This window comes from Chrysemys picta, chromosome 16 (genome assembly GCF_011386835.1).
Source record: "Chrysemys picta bellii isolate R12L10 chromosome 16, ASM1138683v2, whole genome shotgun sequence".
Lineage (NCBI taxonomy): Eukaryota > Metazoa > Chordata > Testudines > Emydidae > Chrysemys > Chrysemys picta.
The window spans coordinates 14,689,879-14,708,739 of NC_088806.1; the positions used below are offsets into that span (position 1 = coordinate 14,689,879).

Sequence of the window (18,861 nt, forward strand, 5' to 3'; positions counted from 1 at the left end):
ACAGCTGGCTCTGGTGGATGGAACAGACCTGCCAGAAAGCATGGAGTGTCCCCAGTTCTCCCAGGGCGTGAGCATCCCTATTCCCCTCTCTCAAGCTAGGAACCGTACTGCATCACAAGTGCTTTTCCAGCCGGCTAGCGAAGGCTGGAGAGTCCCAGGAAATGCAGTCACCAATGGCCCCTGGTGGGAGAGGTGAGGGCTGCGACCTCAGATGGCCCACACCCCGCACAGAGCCGGCTGCTCATGTGATCCTGGCTCCTCCTTGTAACCAGCTGCTAAATCACATTCAAAGGAGCTGTGGGAAATGGAACACTCCCGGTGTGCCTTTTCCATGGTGTCCCGTCTCTGTGATGTTATGTCCCCCTCACTGGGGGAGGTGGGGCCAGACCAGGGAGCCGGAATGGGAGGAGGGGGGCCAGGAGACCATCTCTCCATGAAGACGGGGTCCACCCTGTGAGTAACTTCAGGCTCCATTGGGAAAGGGACCAGCCTGTCGCTTCCTGGAGGCTTTGGTTGAGTTTTCTGAGCTAGTGGCAAACAGGAGTTGTCAGTGAGATGGAGCAGTCAAGTTCCTTGGGAGGTGCCCAGTACCCTGAGAGGCAGGCACCTGGTTTACAGTTAATCCAGGCTGTTCTTAGCACTAGCCCCAGGATAACGTTTCATCAGCGGGTGTCCCAAATGCAGCCTGTGTGGGATGGTTTCTGGGAGCTAAAGCTAGCGAATGGGCTTCCTTCCCCAAGGCTGCCCACGGGGCAGGTCTCCCTCCTGGTGTTTCTCCGGACATCACAGCCCAGGTAAGTGCCCCAGCCGTCAGCAGCTGCTCCAGCCTGAGCTGCCGACTGTTCTACCTTCACCAGCACCATCGCTAGCAAGTGCTGAACGTCAGTGCCAGGCGCATACCATGGCAGAATAACTCTTAGCAATGGGGGTGCATGTTACATATCCAGAGCCTTTCAACCAATGAACTCTCCTTCCCCTTTGCAAGGTAGGGGTGTGGAACTAGACCAGTTTACACAGGCGAAAGCTGAGCAAATCAGCACCAGAGCCAAGATGGGAGCTGACTTGGTGCTGGCCTTGAGGCCTGGGTTCTGACCATTGGCTGCCCCTCAGCCAACACAAGCAAGCTGGTTGTTGCTCTGTGTCCAGTGGCAATGGAACTGCTCAGTGTCCATGTCCCTCTGAGGGTCAAGTGGGTGCAGGCATGTTGGAGCAACAGGTGCTTTTTGCCCTTTTGTTTTCACCTCCCTCCCTCCCAACTCTAAAGGGTCACCAGCCTATTTATGGGCTGGTCACACTGTTCCCACAGTCATGAAAAGGGTTGCAATTGGCATCCTTGTCATACTGTGCCCACTTCCCTGTAGGTCTCCACGGGCTGTAGCACTGGCACTGAGCCTCCTACTTTCCGGCTGATGGTTCCCAGCCACACCTCTGCCCCGAAGAGGAAGTTAGGTTTGTTTTTTTAAAGTTTGAGACCAAATGGGCCCAGCCCGTGGGAGAACAAGGGGCACAAGAGACTCAAACGTTCCTGAGCCAGTACCTGCACTTCCCTGGCTCTGAAACGGAGCGGGTGGGAAGCATCACGGATTTGGGAGGCCGAGAGCCCTTGCTGGGGGCGAGTGGCAGGAGCGGGGTTTGAGTGGTGCTCTGAGCCTGTCCAGTGTAGCTGTGGGGGCACAGAGATGGACGCACTGCCCTGGGGCGAAGTGAGCCATACCCGGTGCAGGTTTGTCCTGTACCATAGTGATGTGCAAGACACAGGTGCAAGCCCCACATTGCACCCGTGCAGCATGTCTACACTGGAGATTTGCAGCAGGGTCACTAACTACATCCATGTAGCTGCACCGCTGCCAACTTCCTTACTGCAGACAGGGCTTATGTGCTTGGGAAGACTGTCTATACACAGGGCTCGTCATTCTTCTCCCCCTGAGCCTGGGTTTGGAGCTCTGCGGCTGACAAAGCACGGTGCAGTGATTCTGCCAGGCCTCTTTTCTTACCGGGAGGGAAAGCAAGGGCGAGAGGAGGCTAAACTTTGCCTGTGGTGGCTGGGTTAGGACTTAGTCTGTGGTTGACAGAGCTGAGTTCAGTGCTGGGACCTGACACTTACATACTGTGTCACTTTGGGCGAGTCCTGGAACTTTCCGATTTCACCATCAGCATGGTGGGGATCTCAAGCCTTTTCGGCCTGCTGCGGCTGGGGAATCACTGGGGACTTCAGAGAAGCTCTGCATAGCATTATTGCCTTCTTACCTGGCAGCTCGGAAGGGCAGAGAGGGAGACCAGACATCCAGCTCATTGCGGCTGGGAGGGTGCGGGGGGATGAGGCTGGGGGAATTAGAGGCACTCCCACATTCAGCGCACTGAGATCCAGGGATGGGAAGGGCTGGGGAAGAGCTAGGAGTTACAGTCGCCGGCACTCCAAACATCAGCCAATTTATAATCCAATGACTCAGTTCCAGAAATGTCAGCGTTGGCAGAGTTTGTGCAGGGAGTTTGTGCAGGAAGCCCTCCGGGCAGCAGCAGGGCAAGCTCCCAAACACTCAGCAGAGCGGCAGGTGTTAGGTGAAATGCAGGTGCCCAAGCCTGAGACTGTGTAGTATTTGCTGCCAGAAACCTGCTGCAGCCAGCACCGTGCACCACTCTCGCGTGTGCTGCCAAGCAGCACCTCTGCCAAGGGGCCAGTGGAGTCCTTTCGCTGAACGTAGATGAGCAGTGGGACCTTTCTGAGCTTGGCATTACTTAGAAGCAGGGCAGGCTACTCCCCACGCGACTGCCCCCGTATGAACAGGACTCACCGGCTCTGGGGTCCTTCGCGTTCCTTGTGTCCAGGGCTGTGGGGTCCCTGACCCACAGTTTGAGAACCGCTGGCCTAGGGAGATGGTGGAATCTCCATCCCTGGAGATATTTAAGAGCGGGTTAGACCAATACCTGCCAGGGATGGTCTAGATACTACTTAATCCTGCCATGAGTGCAGGGGACTGGAGTAGGTGCCTTTTACCATCCCTGTGAGGGCCCCAACTTAAAGGGCCCAATGGCCAGAAAGGGTCCAGCACCCACCTCTGAGCACCAAACCCTTCTGAAGGATTGCTTGTGAAAGTCTTAGGGCTAGCTCCACACATGCCCTTAGATGTCTAACTGCCACTCTCGGCCCCTGAATTGGGGATTTAGACACCGTTGAGAACCTCAAAATCCTTGCACAGCTGCTGCCTAGCCTGGGGGTGCCCACATTTAGGCCGACAAGGGGCACTAGGTGCCCACATTTTCATCACGGGCATATGCAGAACCACCAAGCTGCTCAGAACCCTTGTTCACTGCCGGTGGGATTCTCAAACCAGGCATTTCTCAGCCTCGCTCTTCTACAGGGCCTGGTCTGGTAAGTATGTTCAGAGCATGTTTCCTGCGCTGGCACTGCACAAAAGACAGTCAGCCAATGTAGGTCTTTAGGGCCCACAGTACCTAACAGCCCAGGGTCAGGGTGGGACAGGAAACCCAGGTTTGAATCCCCGCTCTGCTCGATGTGGCTCATGTCCCTGCGTCCCCCATATCCCAGTTGAGTGCCCTGCTCCCCAGGCTGTTGGGGGGGAGGGCTCTTGTTGAAGTGGTTCCACTTTGTATAAATACTCAGTGTGCTAGGGAAGGGGACAATTGCCTGCTGAGCAGGGCACTCTGCGGGGATAGGGGAGACCCAAGGTCCTGCTCCACATCAGGCCGAGTGAGGAGCTGAAAATGCACAGCCCCGGTGAGCGTCCTGACCACCAGGCTACGGGCTGAACGCAGGACGGGGGCATGCTCTAGTTGTCTGACCTGGCTTAGGCTCCTATCGGAAGGAGCTGCAGGGTTCACAGTTGTGAATCCCAAGCAGAGGGAGGTGCCTAACTCCCTTTGAGGTGCCTAAATCACCCCTCACCTTGGCATTTCCTCTTGGCTAGTTTAGGCAGATCCCCACTCTGGTTTCCAGCAGATTTCAGGGGCTTGACACTATCCCACCGCGTATAATTCAATACCAATATGGCCAGACAGAGAAGGGCACTTGCCCCAGGTTAGGGCACTTGCCTGGGATGCAGAGTCTTCCTGGTCCAATTGATATCAATTATAAATCCGTACCCCTGGGAGCTCAGCTTGGCCCCGGGCTCTGTGCACTGCTTGCACAGGGAGACACATACTGTCCCTGGGAGAAGGCAGCCAAGGGCAGATTCAGAGACGGTGAGCAGCCCCGAGGGAGCGAGGAGAGCCACAATGTCGAGGGACGGCCCCTGGAGCTCAGGGGAGGATGGCAGCATGCCTGGATGGCCACCAGCCTCCTGCTCAGAGGAGGGGCCATGTCTGGAGGTGGTGGGGGGTACACTCACATGATTGACAAGTCAAAGCCCTGGAAGAAGAGCAAGGGTGACCAGCAGGATGTGAGATGCCGCCCCCGGGAGCGCTGGGAGAGGGGAGAAGTCATTTTGGAGGAGCTGGAGACAGCCACTGTAAGGGCAGGACTGGTGTGGGGGGGCTGGTGAGTCCCAGGCCTGCATGCAGGGCCCCCCTGAGAACTGGCCTCCATGTGCCTGGCAGCAACATCCCTCAGCTTGGTGCTGTCACTCCTCAGGAGTAGCCTGACTCCTGCAGGAAGAGGACGCCTGCCAGCAGCGATTGTCAGCCCCTGAGCAGTGCTGAGGAGTCCAGGTCGATCGCTGAATGTGAGGATCATTTACAGAGTTGAGACCCCATCGCAGAATATCCTGGAGCCCAGTGGTTGGAGCACTTCTGCAATATGGAAGACCTGCGTTCCAGTCCCTGATCCCTCACGGTTAGAGCAGGGATTTGGGTCTGCCACAGTCCAGATGAGTGCCCTGACCATAGGGTTAGTGGGTATGATTGGACAGACGGACACAGAGCCCCGAAGTGCCTGTTGTACAGGTTAGGTGTGCTGACAAGGCTTCATGGATTGGACCCTACAGCTGGGCTAGGCAGGGGAACGCCTAATCTGAGAATCCCACCAGGGCTTAGGCCTGAACTAGGACCTAAGTAACTCAGTGGCATCAAAATTTGAGCAGTTTTGTGCAAGCTCCCCCACCAGAAACAAAAGTGCCTACAGGGGCTGGCAGCAGCTGAGCCGAGGGTAGGTCAGGGCCTCATTAAGCAGCAAAGGCCCTCTGTGGATCTAACCCTGGCCCACGGGAGGCAACTGCCAGATAATAACGTTCCCTCTCTTCCCAGCATGCTCGGCTAGTTCTTCTGCTGAAGGCAGTTCCATGTTTGCACTGGGATTTATGTTTGGTTCCTGAATGACTGGATTTCTGCCTGCGCTTCCATGGGTCACCCTTTTGCTATACTATGTCTACACTGCAAAGAAACCCCCCCAGCTCAGAGTCCCAGAGCCTGGATCAATTGACTTGGGTTCGTGGTGCTCAGACTGCGGGGCTAAAAACAGCAGCGTAAGTGGGTGCCAGTTGAGTTGGAGCCTGAGCTACGAGACCCTCTTCCCTTGCCACGTTTCAGAGCCAGAGTGGGAACCTCTGCACTGTTATTTTTAACCCAGTTGCTCCAGGCCCTGACACTCTATGCCGCGGATTGTTCTTTACAGTGTAGATGTACCTAACAGAAGTCTCTCTTGCTTTCCCAGCACAGGAGTAGGGATGTATCTGCTTACAAGTGGATGGCTTTTTGAGAGACTAATTCTCCCGGAGCAGCACTGAGGGCATTTGGAGAGGACTTTATCCCTTTTCTTTACACAATCAAGGGCCTATCGCTTTGCTCTTATAAAACTGCTCAAGTGAGGCGGGGGGAAGAATCAGAACCAACAAGGAGCTTGTCCTGCTCTGCCTTACTCATTAAGAACGAATGTTACACCCAGCTGGTTAGACTAAGACATTAGCAGCAAGGATCTGTCTTTTTAGAGTGAGTGATGCACCCAGCACTACTGGAGATGGTGGGTGGATTGATAAAAGACGATTTAATAGGCTATTGGTCATGAAGACAACTTACCAGTTTTTCATTCTTTTTTGGAAGGCTGAGAATTAGATGGGTGTTACATTGTTAAGATATAGAAGCCCTGTACTTAAGTACTTAGCTAGCACAGACTGGCATATTGGATTTAATGGGGCTCTTCCCTCCCCCACCACCACTCTCCTCTTCCCCTTGCATCTCTCTTTCTAGCACAATGTCCCCTAGACATGGGCGTAGTTTGGGGGGACATGGGAGTGTTGCACCCCAAACTGCAAGCTTGGGGCAGGTGCGGAATTTATCCCTCATGCATGGCCCCGTTGGCCTGGCTGGAATTGAACCCCCCCCCGCAAATATATGTCAATCTACACCTATGCTCCTAAAGACACTTTAAGAAAGAGGAGGAATACGTTAGTCAGCTGTTTCTGGACATACAGAGGCTGTAGGAGAGAGAGAGAGAGAATCTTTTTTCCCCCCCATCCCCCTCACAGGGATGTTTGGCACTTGAATAGAACAGTGATAAGCATGGTGTAACAACCCAGACAGAGTGTCCTTACAAACATTATCAAAGTTACTCTTAAAACAACTGTCAGTGGCCTGGAGATGTAGATTAAGATATTTCAAAGGATAGGAATCTAGTTCACTTTGCAGAGGCCGGATGAGATTATCATCTCACTCAAAGTTTCTGAACTACAAACTATCATACAAGGTTTTAAAATTATAAACCGGTACCATTATGAAAGATGCTGCTTCCTTCTAGTGTAAAAAGAGTGGTTCTGGAAACAGCAAAGCACAGAATAAAACTTAGTTTGTGTTTATCAGAAAAATCTAGAAGCGGGATTCCTGGACTAAACTAAACGAGTCTTTTTTTCAGTGCAAATGGCAGCGTTCTAGTGTCTAGCACTACTCTGTATTATGACCTCAGAGAGCCAAGAGCATTGACACAACCCTTTGTCTTGTTCCCAAAAACAAAATTCTTGCTCGCAATACCTGTTTGATAGCTAATCACTATCCATTTATTAGTACCTACTGTGTTAAACTGTCCAGAATGAGAAAGAATCCAGCCACAGGAACTGGCAAGTTCTCAGCTCAGTTGCTGAGTATGTTAATCAATGTTGCAAACAAATGACGATAGAGGCGTCTGAAAGGCCAGAAGTGGGGCTCAAACCTGAGGATTGTCGTTCGTTTGAGAACCAGCTGGTGCTGAGACAGAACTGCTGATCTCGACAAGGCAAGGGCCAGAAGCTCTAGCACATCGCACAGAAGGAAGCCAGTCTCTGCAGCTCCTGGGGCCCAGCGGCCTTGGGAACATTTCCCTCCACTCCCAGGACAAAGAGGAGCTCCACTACAACACAGGTTTAGCACCATTTTAATAATAAAAGGAATAATGGAAGAGGAGCAGAGGCAGTGGGTAAGAGACGGAGGCCCCAGTTATGCCTCACAAAACAGTCATGGGCCAGAATACACCATCTTCTCTGCTCCATCGCCCTGGATAAAGCTGCTGCCAATGATTAGAGTCCGTGGTGGCTGGGTTTTAGAGAACTACTCATCTTCCCAGTTCATTTTGCCTCCATAATGCCTCCCACTTTAAACTGAGAGCATCAAAAGGTGGGGTCTGCCAGCAAAGCCCGTCACTGTTGCACTCCGCTGCCTCTGGTCACAGGGAGTCAGGTCAAAATTCTTTAAATCTGCGAGAACAAGAACCACGATTAGAGCACAGCCCACGGAGGGTGGCCAGGCAGGCGCCTGCCAAGGAACAGTTTATTTTCATGAGTTTAATTACATTCAATACGCTTCCGAAGCACTTTTAAGCCTTAATAGCCACCGCTTCCCAGGTGCTCAGATCCAGTCAGGGACAGATGGAACTTTGCTCCGATGGAGATTGTTCAAGAACTGCAGTGTGCCAGAATCCAAAGCCAAGTCACTAGGACTTACATCCTGCCCCTTTGCATGGCCCTCACCCAGCTCACCTCACCTGCCGAGTTTTAGAGCCACGGAGTCCTGGTGCAAGGGAAAGAGCCGAAGGAGAAACGGGAGCAAGCAGGTGAGAAGGCAGCAGAGATACCACCCCCATTTTGGTTCCTGCTAACGCAAGAGCCTAGTGCGTGTCCCAGAGAGCAGCTCACAGCTGTTAATTTGATTCTCAATGGTGAGAGTCTAAGAAACAACCCAAGAGGGACACGCAAGGACCACCCAGGGGCTGAGGTGGCTGCAGCACCTTCCAGAGGCTGGGGGTCCCAACATAAGGAGACACCAGCACTGCAGTGACTATGCAGACAGCGAGGCAGCCCTCAGTGACCACCTGGGCCTCAGCTTTAGACATTAGAACCTTCTGCTGAGAGGGAATTTGGGAACAGAACTGACTGTTCCCACTTCCTAGCCCAGCCACCAAAGGCTGGCGGACGGGATGTTACTGTCGGACCAGATCCAGAGGAGGAGAGGCTGGCTTTTGTTGGTCCCATTCTTAGGCGCCTCCCCCCACCCCATTCATTGCATAGGGAAACTAGCACCTAACTCAGGCTTTGTGGATCCTGTTTTTGTTCCAGGGGTTTCTAGGTGCCTAAAAGTTAGGTGTTGCCATGCCCACGTCCCTGAGGATGAGTCAGAATCACACGGCAGAGACTTGAACCCACAGCTTTCTGGCCCAGTTCTCCCAGCCTCACAAGCCCCAAAGAAAGGGAACCTTGTCTCATAAAATGCAGCAAGAGGCACCCTGGCTATAGCCCTACTCTTTCAGGCTGCTAGTGAGGAGACTCTCTCAAGAAGGCAGAACCAGCCAGATATAAATTGAGGTCCAGCTGCCATTAGCTGGCTGAGCCCACCATATTCCCTTCCCAAGGGATCAGACTGGACCAAAGGGCTCTAAACAGAGCCTGAAGCATCACCCTGACTGACCAACATAAAGGAAGCAGGTTTGCCACCCTTTGGTGGACCCAGCAAGCACAGAGTGGCACATTCCCAAAGCCAGAGCCACTCACAGCATTCTCCCTGGGGCCCATTTCTGCCGGCACACGTCACTCCCATCACTCCAAAGGGAGCTCGTGCAGGTTGGAGAAGCTAGAACTGGGCCCTTTGTGAGAAGGTAGCCGAGACATGAAAGCAGGAGTCTTATTACCCTGCACGAGGGCTGAGGAGGAGACTTGGGCCAGACTTACCGTAACACAGGGGCCCAGAACATGGCTACCAAAAAAGCTGTTTACCTGTAAACATAATCAAGATATAGTGTACCAGGCTCCTGAGAGCACGGCAGGAACACACCTTGGCAAAGCGCAGCCCTACACCACCACGAGCTGCCCTGGGATTGTCAGTTCAAAAGCAAAGATGGCCTCTGAGAAATGCAGTCTACAATCTCGTCAATTTGTTTCGACTCCAGGACAAGAGTATTTTTATGACAATACTGATTCAGACACATGATTATTACCTTCATTTTACACAGGCTTGGAAATTACTTTGATTGGTACATCATTACATTTATATTTTTATCATCAGATTCACTGGCAAGGTTACAGGAGCAGTGGGGCTATGTACTTTGCCACTTGTAGTTTGTTAGTTTAACACACTAGTTGGTGGTCAGACAAGATGATCGGATGGTCCTTTCTGGCCTTATACTCTAGGACTAAACATTTGGTGTCCAGATCAGTGTGCGTTTGGACATTTCAAGACAGTATTCTGGTCAGTTAGCCCCACTACTCTGCAATATGACCCAGAGCACAGCACGTGCCGCTGTCCCAGTCAGGCATTGGAGATGGACATATTGGATCCCATCTTTGGAAGCTGTTCCCTTAGAAGTCTGTTGTTGTATGACTACTGTGCCTTGGGTCTCTGCTCTTCTTTAGTTAGCCACGGAACAGACACCTTCATGTTTACCCCACAAATGCCAAGCAAGAAAAATCAGGATAAATCGCAGATGGAATTAGCGGCAGCAGCAAAATACCAGAGATACTCACAATACAAACTATTTCCCATCCAACACTACTGCATGTGTTAGTGCCACAGAAGAGCTAAGAAGACACACAAGGACAATTCATTTAGAACACATTAATAGGGTTTTGCAGGGCTGGAGGTAGAACTCTTGGGTCATTAGAACAGTCAGAACGCTCCCTGGGTTCTTCTGTGGCCCAGGCTCTAGGTGTCCCTTTGGGCATGCTTGGGGGATAGGAAAGGGGGTGGGGAGGCATTCATTGTACAGGGGGTTCCATCAAAGACTGGACAAAGACAAAACATTTATAGCAGCATTTGGGGTGCTTCCCATTCTAAATGCAGGGAATGCAGCAGTAGAGATAAATTACCCAAGTACAGTATGTTTCCCTTTTCAATGGCACCTACTTTATATCTAAAACTCCTATGTGCACTCAGCATGTACCATACCTGCATATTTTGCCAGGTCAGGACACACCGCTGGAAGTGGGGGCTTCTCTGCCAGTGTTACAGGAGATCTGAGAACAGTCATAGGAATACACGACAAACTTGGGATTTTAGGAGCACATACCCTCTTTTTCTTGTGTAGCAGCCACACCATCCTCGAATCTCTTTATACACCACCCGGGAAAGGAACTGGAAGGGAAAAGACACTCAAGATGAATATCGGACTTATGATTCTAGCCTCTGGGAAAGTATTGAAGATACAGTCCCCCCACCTTCCCTGTCCCTGGAGTGAATGAGAAGTAGGCAAACAACTGGATGAATGATTTAGTCTGAATTTAGTTCGTCAGGCCATGTATCGTCTATAAATGTATTATTTATTCACCACAGATCCAGGGAATAATTCTTTGTTTGTCAATTGAGAGCATTTTCATTATGAGTATTCAAGAGTCAAAATTCTGATGGGAAAAAGGAGTCACAGGGTCTATATCTAACCCCTGATTGGATGAGCATATTCCTAACCTCAGGTTTCCAAGGACAACACTTGGTTAAATACAGGCTTTGCTTTCTGCAAATGCTCTGAAACATTGACATCATTTGCCATCTCCATGACTATTCCTGCAAAGTCTTGTTTTCTAGCATGTTCCCGCAAAGCAAAACACGCACACCTGCAATCACAAATCTGACAAAACAGGAGGGGAAAAGCTCCGGATGAAGAGAAGGATGTCCAGCAATGACATGGAAAGGTGCAGATGCAAGTCACAGTGAGCCAGGCTCACTTCCAGCAGAGTTACCTCCTTATGGAAGTGGGAAGCCAGCGAAAAGGCAGAGCAGTGGTGTCGTCGGGGGTGGGGAGGAGGAATACTGCAAGGGCACAGATTCCAACCCAGACAGGGGCCCCATGGTGGTGCTAGGTGCTGTGCACAGGTCCGTGATAGAGCCACGAATAGAACCCAGGTATCCCCACTTCCAGTCCAGCGCCCTGCCCACTTTGCCCCTTTCAGCGACCGCTGGCCAGTTAACAGCAGCATTGGCTCTCAGAGAAGAAGGGGGAAGAAAAGAGTGCAGATTTTTTTTCGATGCCCTAGTGCAGCGCAAAGGAATTAGGAAGAGCAAAGCGGTTCAGAGCCGAGGCTGTGTAACAAATCTAGGAACCACTTCACAATGGCTGTGCATAAAAGCAGCACTAGACGGAAGAGGCTGTTCATTGTGCCTGGCTTTACACAGAGCCCCCCACTTTCATCATGCAGGCGACAGTCTTATTTACAGAGTGCTTTTGCCTGTTATCTTGAGCGTGTTCTAAGCTATGGAAATGCTCCCCGCTCTGAAATGGGACCAGTTGCTGTTTGACATGTGCACGGCAGCACTACACAAGCGTTTAGGGCAGGAAATGAAGAGTCCTGTATCCAGCTGACACTCCAGGAGTAACACTGGGAGACAAATGCAATTAACCCCACTGGCATTTGGTCACGGCACCGGAGTTCCTCCCTCTGCTCTTGACAAGCATGCCAAGGGCTTTGGGTGCTGTCCGTCAAACACGATGTTACCCCCTCAGGATGCTGGGACACGAATTCATTGCTGCCTCAGAGAGAAGAGCACCAAATACTCAGGCCCCAGCACTAAGTGCTACAGATCCTGGCCTTTCCTTAGCGGCTACCCATCCAAATGCAGGCCAGGCCAGACACTTAGCTTGTGAAATCAGACACACCCCCTGGCCCAGCTGCACACCAATCCCCTAATCTGCATCAAGAAGCCATCCCAGGCTCAAGAGAAACCCACCAGGCAGGCCAAGATGTCCGCTGTTATTAGCATGTAGAAGACATTGTTCCAGCCAGTGGGAGAGATCAGCCCTGCCAGCAGGGGGCCCAGAGCAGCACCTGCAAAGGACAAACAAAGCAGATCACTAGCGGCCATGAACCATCCCGGGCAGCCAGCCTTTGGCCACTGGCATATGCAGGGCAGAAAACCCATGCCCAGCCCCCATGTCAGTTCTGGCACACGTGCTGGAGTGCTTGAAGGCTGCAGGCTCCAGCTCCTCTGCCGGCTCTCAGTCATCTCCTCCCCTGCCAGTTTCTCACCTTGCTCCCACTCCCATCTTGGCAGCCGCTGCTGGTCAGCAATGCCCCCTTGTGTTCTCCCACTGCCCCTGCTATCAGGCACTGGCCAGACTCGCCGGATGCTGCAGCTGGGCCTGCAGATCCAGCTCCCACTTCCCAAGGGCCAGAAGACAGCGGAAGAGCTTGCCCCAGGTCTCCCCTCCGAGCAGTCTCCACACATGGCTAGCACTAGCCTCCCAGCCCTGCTCAGGAAGCGAGTGTGCCTGGACTCCCCTGGCTCCAGCCACAGGCAGAGCTGGAGCTGCCGGCAGTAGCTTTCCTCCTGCCCCAGCCTGGGTGTGCCTCACTGCCTAGCTCAGTCCCACAGCAGGGTTATTTATCGGGCGCTGGGGACCATTTAATCGCCGGGGCCTCTGAGCAGTAGAGTTTGATTCTACTTGGCAGTTTGAAAAGCTCCTTGCAGCACCTGCACCATTAGCTCCCACCCCCCGGGCCGCGGGAATCCAACTGTTCCCCTGGGTCTTATCCCCTCCCTTCCCGTCTCTTTGCCTGCCCGAGAATGGCTGGCGGAAGCTTACGGGACCCAATCACCATCCCTGCAGAGGGAAGTAAAGAGTCTCTCTCTCCCTTTCCCTTCTCTTGAGTAAAGCAGGCTGGCTCTGGACCATTCCCAGCTCACTGGCAGGGCAAAGGGTGCTGGACCCTGGGGGCAAGAGGAACATAGACCCTACTGGGGGCAGGAGAGCTGGGGGTTGAATTAGGTTCTCCAGCTACTGTATGGAGTTCTTGGAACAGTTTGCCCCCCTTGGTTAGTACAGCCAACCCTACTCACCTATAGATCCAGTCCCATCAATTATGGCTGTAACAGTGGACAGGGCTTTTGCATTTCCTTTGAGACACTCGTGAGTTCCCTGTGCGGGAGGGGAAGTAAAAAATACTGGAGTAAAAATGAGGGGTACAATTTGTGATCCATTCAGTGCATCCTGAACCCTGACTCATTCTGGTTACTGGGTTAGTCCAGGACCTGTCTCCAGCTTCCAGCGAGGAATGCTGGTATCAAAATGCCAGAGAGGTTTCTTCGGTGACAGGCAGATTTAGGAACACACCCTCTAGGGAGACAGTTTCCTGAAGAGGGGAAACCCCTTTCCTGAATACTTGCCCTGGAGAGGGAGATTCTTAGACCAGTAAGCGACATCTTTGGGAACTTGCTCCCCTTCCATGTACCAAGAGGGGGCAGCATTCCAATCGTCTGATTTTCTGCACATTTCATGTTGCCTCCTACAGCCACCTTCCAAAGGCAGGCGAGCAGCACTAGAGCTCACAATGGCTGAAGTACTTTGCTCTGCCTGAAGGAGAAACTGCTTTGGCCTCTCTGGAGTCCTGGCTTGTGCTGGTTGGAGCGGAGGGATTTTTGAAGGCTGAAGGTTGGGAGGGAAAATTGATTTTTTGCTGGCCTCTTTGCAGATTTACTGCATCTGGCTGCCCAACACAAGGGCCAGACTGGGTCAGATTCTCTGCTGTTACTTACAGTGTTTCAGCTACATTTGTATTGAATCTTTGGAGGAGGAGGGGTGGGGGTGGCACCTCCGTAGTTTGCCTGAGTTGATAGTAAGATTGATGAATGGATAATAGGATCATAACTGAGGACTTCCATTGCTGTAGTGCCCAATGACCCCAATCGGGTGCAAGGTTCCATTGTACTAGGCACTGCACAAACATAAAACAGACCCTTCCTGCGAGAGCTAAAAATCCAGTGATTTTAATCCCACCTGATTTTACTAACTCCGCAGTTGTAAAGTTTTTAAGGCTAGGGATTTCAAAGAGGTTTCAGAGCCAGGTGCCCAAATATCACTGAAATTCAACCGGAGTTAGATTTTAAGTCCCTTCTTTTCCTCCCCCCCACCCCCAAAATCCTATCTTTAAGCCAGTTACGAAAGCAGGTAGAAATATCTTCAATTTGAACAAGCTGAAAGTGTTACCTTTAAAAAACAACCCGAAGTTACTTCCCTATGAATTAAGGATGGAATTTTCAAAAGCGTATTGTACTGGGTCCATTTTGCTCCCACTGAAGTATATGGGAATTAGCTTGATGCAAGCCCGACTGCAGGCTGTAAAAACACCTTAAGTATAGTGGTGCTACCTCCCCGCTCTATTAGAATCTTAATGGGAAGCTCCTAAGGAGAAGGTCATTTGGAGGAGAAAGCGAGCAGCATGTAGACAGCTTCCCCTGTCCCTCAGAAGGCCTTCCAGTTTGTTAGAGGAACTTTTGGGCAGTTGCTGACAGTGGGGCCCTGGCAAGGAATGGGACTCTGTGCTGTCCGACCACAGAGCTGTTTATCAGCTAGTCTTACATTTGATCTGAAGAGTGTCAGCCCAAGCGTGTGCCAGGACTGGGAAGACGACGTTCTAGTCTTAAAAGCAGCAGCAACAGAAAATATCCTTGCACAACTGAGGAACACTTGGACTGGACTAAATCTTTTGAAACCCGATACTAGCAAACACCTTCTTATGCTTGGCTGCTCTGGAGAATTTACCTCAGGGACTCTTACAGCCAGCGGAGTGCGTAAAACCACAAAATCTTTCTGAACTGCCTCGGAGATGTCTGAGCACTCTCTCCGTACCACGTCACTTAAATCCCTCCACGTTTCTAATGCAGCGTCCCAGCCCTTGTCCCCCTGCCGCCAGGAGGGCTCAACCCAGGTGTCAGCTTTACACTTGAGGAGAAGACTTTCCTGCACTTGTGCTGTGTGCAAACCTAGCCCAGGGAGGGGAGGAGGGATTTGCACTAATGAGAGGCCCAAGATGCGGGTATTTGCACGTGATCCACCAGTAACAACCCTCTACGGCGAAGCTCAGAAGAGACAGAACAGCCTTTGAGTGGAGGGAGGTGCACAAAAAGCTGCAGTTGGAATGGAAAGCCTCAAACTTTGAGCCAGGCAAAAAATAAGAAAAAGGCTCAAGTGAGACGAGAGGGGCCAGGTCTACACTAGGAAATTAAGTCCGCGTAACTACATTGCATAGGGGTGTGAGAAATCCACCCCCCTGTGTGATGCAGTTAAGCCAACCTAACCCCTGGTGTAGACAGTGCTACGTTGACGGGAGGGCTGCTCCCGCCGACACAGCTTACTGCCTGTCGGAGGGGAGGGGGGGGGGAAAGAGAAGCCACACCAACAGGAGGGCTGCTCCCGCCGACACAGCTACCGCCTGTTGGAGGGGGTGGAGTAGCCACACCTGATGGGAGGGCTGCTCCCATCAGCGTAGGTAGCGTCTTCACTAAAGTGCTGCAGTGTTTTGAGTGTAGACCTGCCCTAAGAAAAAACAAACAGTGTAATTCTTACCAAGTCAGCTGAAACCGCTGTCGTAATGAGAGCATAAGGCCCATTCACCAGGGCACCACATATAATTAGCATAGCTGCAAAGAAAAAGAGTATCAATACTACAGCACAGCTGGCCCTGCTGTATGCCAAGATCCTACAGCGATCCAGTCAGAGATTTGCTACACTCTACTGTAGGGAACAGCCCTGTACTGGCAGGATCTACCGTGTGCTTCTAACGTCTATGAACTCTCAGTTCTGCCACTGAGTTCATAGCAGGACAACGGGGTCACCATGGGAGCAAGGGAATTGGAAGCAAGAGCCATTTGGAGTTACAGGCAGCCCAGGAAGGCCCTGTTAGGTTAAGAGTCCCCTCTCCATCTCCAACACACTATTCTGGAGGTCACTGCAGGACGGGTTCTGCATTACACATTTACTCTTCCCTTGCAGAATGTCACGTCTTCCCTCCTCTGCTTCCCTAGTGCCTGCAGGCAGGAACAAACTTTTACAAACACGACTTTGGTGATGCTGTGACCTCCATTTCAGCCACTTAGCTGATAAAGTGATTGGAGCTTGAGTCCTGGGGAGAGGGCAAGGAGATGAAATAAGACTAGTTGGGGTCCACTGTATCTCCGCTCCCCCTTGCTATTCTAAGGCCTGGAACGGGACTACAGTGGGGACAGAAGAATAAGCCGAGGCTTGGGGAAGGCTGAGTGCTGATGGGAAGAGAACATTCTGGGCGGTGACAGCATCACTTTATTCTGCAGCTCTCAGCCATAGTTCGGTGCTTTGACAAGGGTGACAGTGAGTGAGGTTCAGCCCAGAACAGCCTGGATCAAAGGAAGGTTTGCTAGGGACCTTGATGCAAACAGGTTTTGAAGGCAGAAATGGGGTGTTGGCGGGGGGTGGAGAGGGGAGCTTTATAAAATAACAGCAATAGCAACCGTGTGGCACCAGTGACTAGTTGTGATTGTAAGGCCAGAGGCATGCCATGCATCCGAAGAAGTGGGTATTCACCCACGAAAGCTCATGCTCCTATACGTCTGTTAGTCTATAAGGTGCCACAGGACTCTTTGCTGCTAAGGCCCGAGGGGCGCGCTGTGATCACTGAGTCCGATTTCCTACAGGCCACTGAATTTCACCCAGCAATTCCTGCATTGAGCCCAATAACTGTTGGGGCCATGATTTGATTTAAAAAGATGTCCAGGTGCTGGAGATTCCACCACATCCCTAGATGAATTCTTCCAATGGTCAACCAATCTCCCTGGTAAAAAAGCCATCTTATTCCAGTTTGAACTTCACCAACTTAAGGTACAATGGCTGGAAGCGACTTCTGCCTTTGGATGCTAGATTAAAGAGCCCTCTAGCATCAGACGTCATCTCCCAGTGTACATAACTACAGTCCATGGTCTACCAGTTAAGATTTCCCTAGGGCAGATAATTCTGGAGGAGACGGGAGAACACGTCTAGAGGGTTTATTTGCCTCCAGAGAGGCACATCTAGAAACTCAGAAACTTGTGAACAAACTCACTGGTTTGTTCCAAAGAGCCTGGAGTTCTACTTACCTACTGAACTGCCTATTCCATTCTGGCCAACGTGATTGTACAGGAATAGCTGGAAGCAAAGAGGAGAAACGGATTATGCCAGCAGGTTAGAATTACCAAACCCCTTAGCTAATTTCTGCTCTCCTCCATAGACCTCAGCTGGGTGGAGTGCCATGGCCTAGCTGCAGCTATAACAAGTGGGTACAAGTATCAGGGTTATTTCTATGGAAACCCTACATGGACAATCCCGGACCACAGACAGTGATTTGTCACAAGTCCTGCGCCCCCTCCCCCCCCCCCCCCCCCATTCAAGAAGGAACTCGCCTTCCTCTTGAGATCAAGCAGAGTGTCCCTGGGTCCCAGACGAGTTGCAAGGTGCAGTGAGCTAGTCCTGCCTGGATGCTGGTTCTGTCCCCTTTCCCAGCTAACCCATTTTAGCTTGCAGTGGTGTGCAAGACCCCGAGTCCACATCTGGATCCTTTCAGACAAAGGAGGGGCCACCACTGTCTAGCTTGGGGGCCTAATGTCAGGTGCTAAATCCATTCTCTGAGGGACAGAGTACGTACTGCAGTTCCCGCTGAAGCCGGAAGTTGGGGTGCTCATGCTCTTTGAATGTCAGTCCATTTACTTAGCTGCCTAAATACACACTGAGGTCCTTCATTTAGACCTAGTTTGTGGCTGGGGGATTTTGGGGCAGTACATGCACATGTGCATGGCTCCCTCTCAGCGCAAAAGGAAATGCTCACAGAATTTGGCCTCGGCTCAAGAAGGCTCTTGGGTAAACCTAACCTGCACTCCAGCAGTTAAGTTCTCATGCTTAACTCCTGGAACCAGATGCGTCAGGGTGGAGGACGCAGCAGTATTGATTCTGTACCCGTCTCTCGTCCCTTCTCCCAGACAAGAGTAAAGCAGAGAGGGTGAGGAGAGCCAATTAGACATACCCAGGTATGAGCGGGTGGGTCATTCAATGATCAGAGGGCACGGTTAGTTCCAAGGCAGCATTAGATTGGTTAAGAGCCATTATCCTGAAGGGAGATCTCTTTAGGAGTTGAGTGTGGGAAAAGAGGCCCATTATGGCATGTTAAGGAGAGTGTTACTTCCATCCTCGCTTGCTGAGAGAAGGGGGGGGGGGGAAGGGGGACATTGCCACATGTCCCCAGAGCATGAGTCAGTGTCAATCCTGCCAGTGTTCATCCCAGCCAATCACATCTGAAGCCAAGGGTTATGGGAAGTGTTCTAGAGACACCTGCTGGTCACTCAGTGATGTGCTTTTAACAGGAGGTTACGTTTTACTGCTTGCACTCAATTATTTCTTGGTTTGAAAAATGTTTAGTCTTTCTAGAAAGTGCGACTTGAGTAAGTCAGCCAGAGCAGATGTTGGCAAGTATTTATGGGAGGGCCGGACTGAAGGGGAATAACAGAGCCAGAATCTCTCATTTGGCCTTCAGCTCTGTGGTTCGACTGCCAGATAAAATATCCGCAGCTGGTAACTGGACAGCTAGCCAAACATAGCTGTCTTTGAGATTCAGTTTCATTTGGTGGGCCATGTGAATCCTGAGTCTGGAAGAAGGTGAAATCCAGCAATACAAAATAATGTGTCTCTGTGGTGCTATCACTGCTCTAGCATGGCATAAGGACCAGGACCTCAGAGCCTGCATT

General features: G+C 51.5%; 1 protein-coding gene across 2 annotated transcripts in view; it reads right to left on the reverse strand.

The window, feature by feature from the left end:
- Nucleotides 1-7,278: 7,278 nt before the first annotated feature.
- SLC37A2 (solute carrier family 37 member 2) overlaps nucleotides 7,279-18,861 on the reverse strand; it is a 59,715-nt gene continuing 48,132 nt past the window's right edge. Inside the window, exons 13-19 of one of the 2 annotated variants that reach the window (XM_065570664.1) lie at nucleotides 17,224-17,272; nucleotides 15,683-15,756; nucleotides 13,177-13,255; nucleotides 12,067-12,164; nucleotides 10,415-10,479; nucleotides 9,873-9,926; nucleotides 7,279-7,613 (exon numbers count right to left, since the gene is read on the reverse strand). In XM_065570664.1, coding sequence (XP_065426736.1) covers nucleotides 9,881-9,926; nucleotides 10,415-10,479; nucleotides 12,067-12,164; nucleotides 13,177-13,255; nucleotides 15,683-15,756; nucleotides 17,224-17,272 — 411 coding nt within the window. In that variant the 3' untranslated portion in view covers nucleotides 7,279-7,613; nucleotides 9,873-9,880. The remainder of the gene's footprint in view (nucleotides 7,614-9,872; nucleotides 9,927-10,414; nucleotides 10,480-12,066; nucleotides 12,165-13,176; nucleotides 13,256-15,682; nucleotides 15,757-17,223; nucleotides 17,273-18,861) is intronic. The other variant, XM_065570662.1, reaches the window with a different exon arrangement.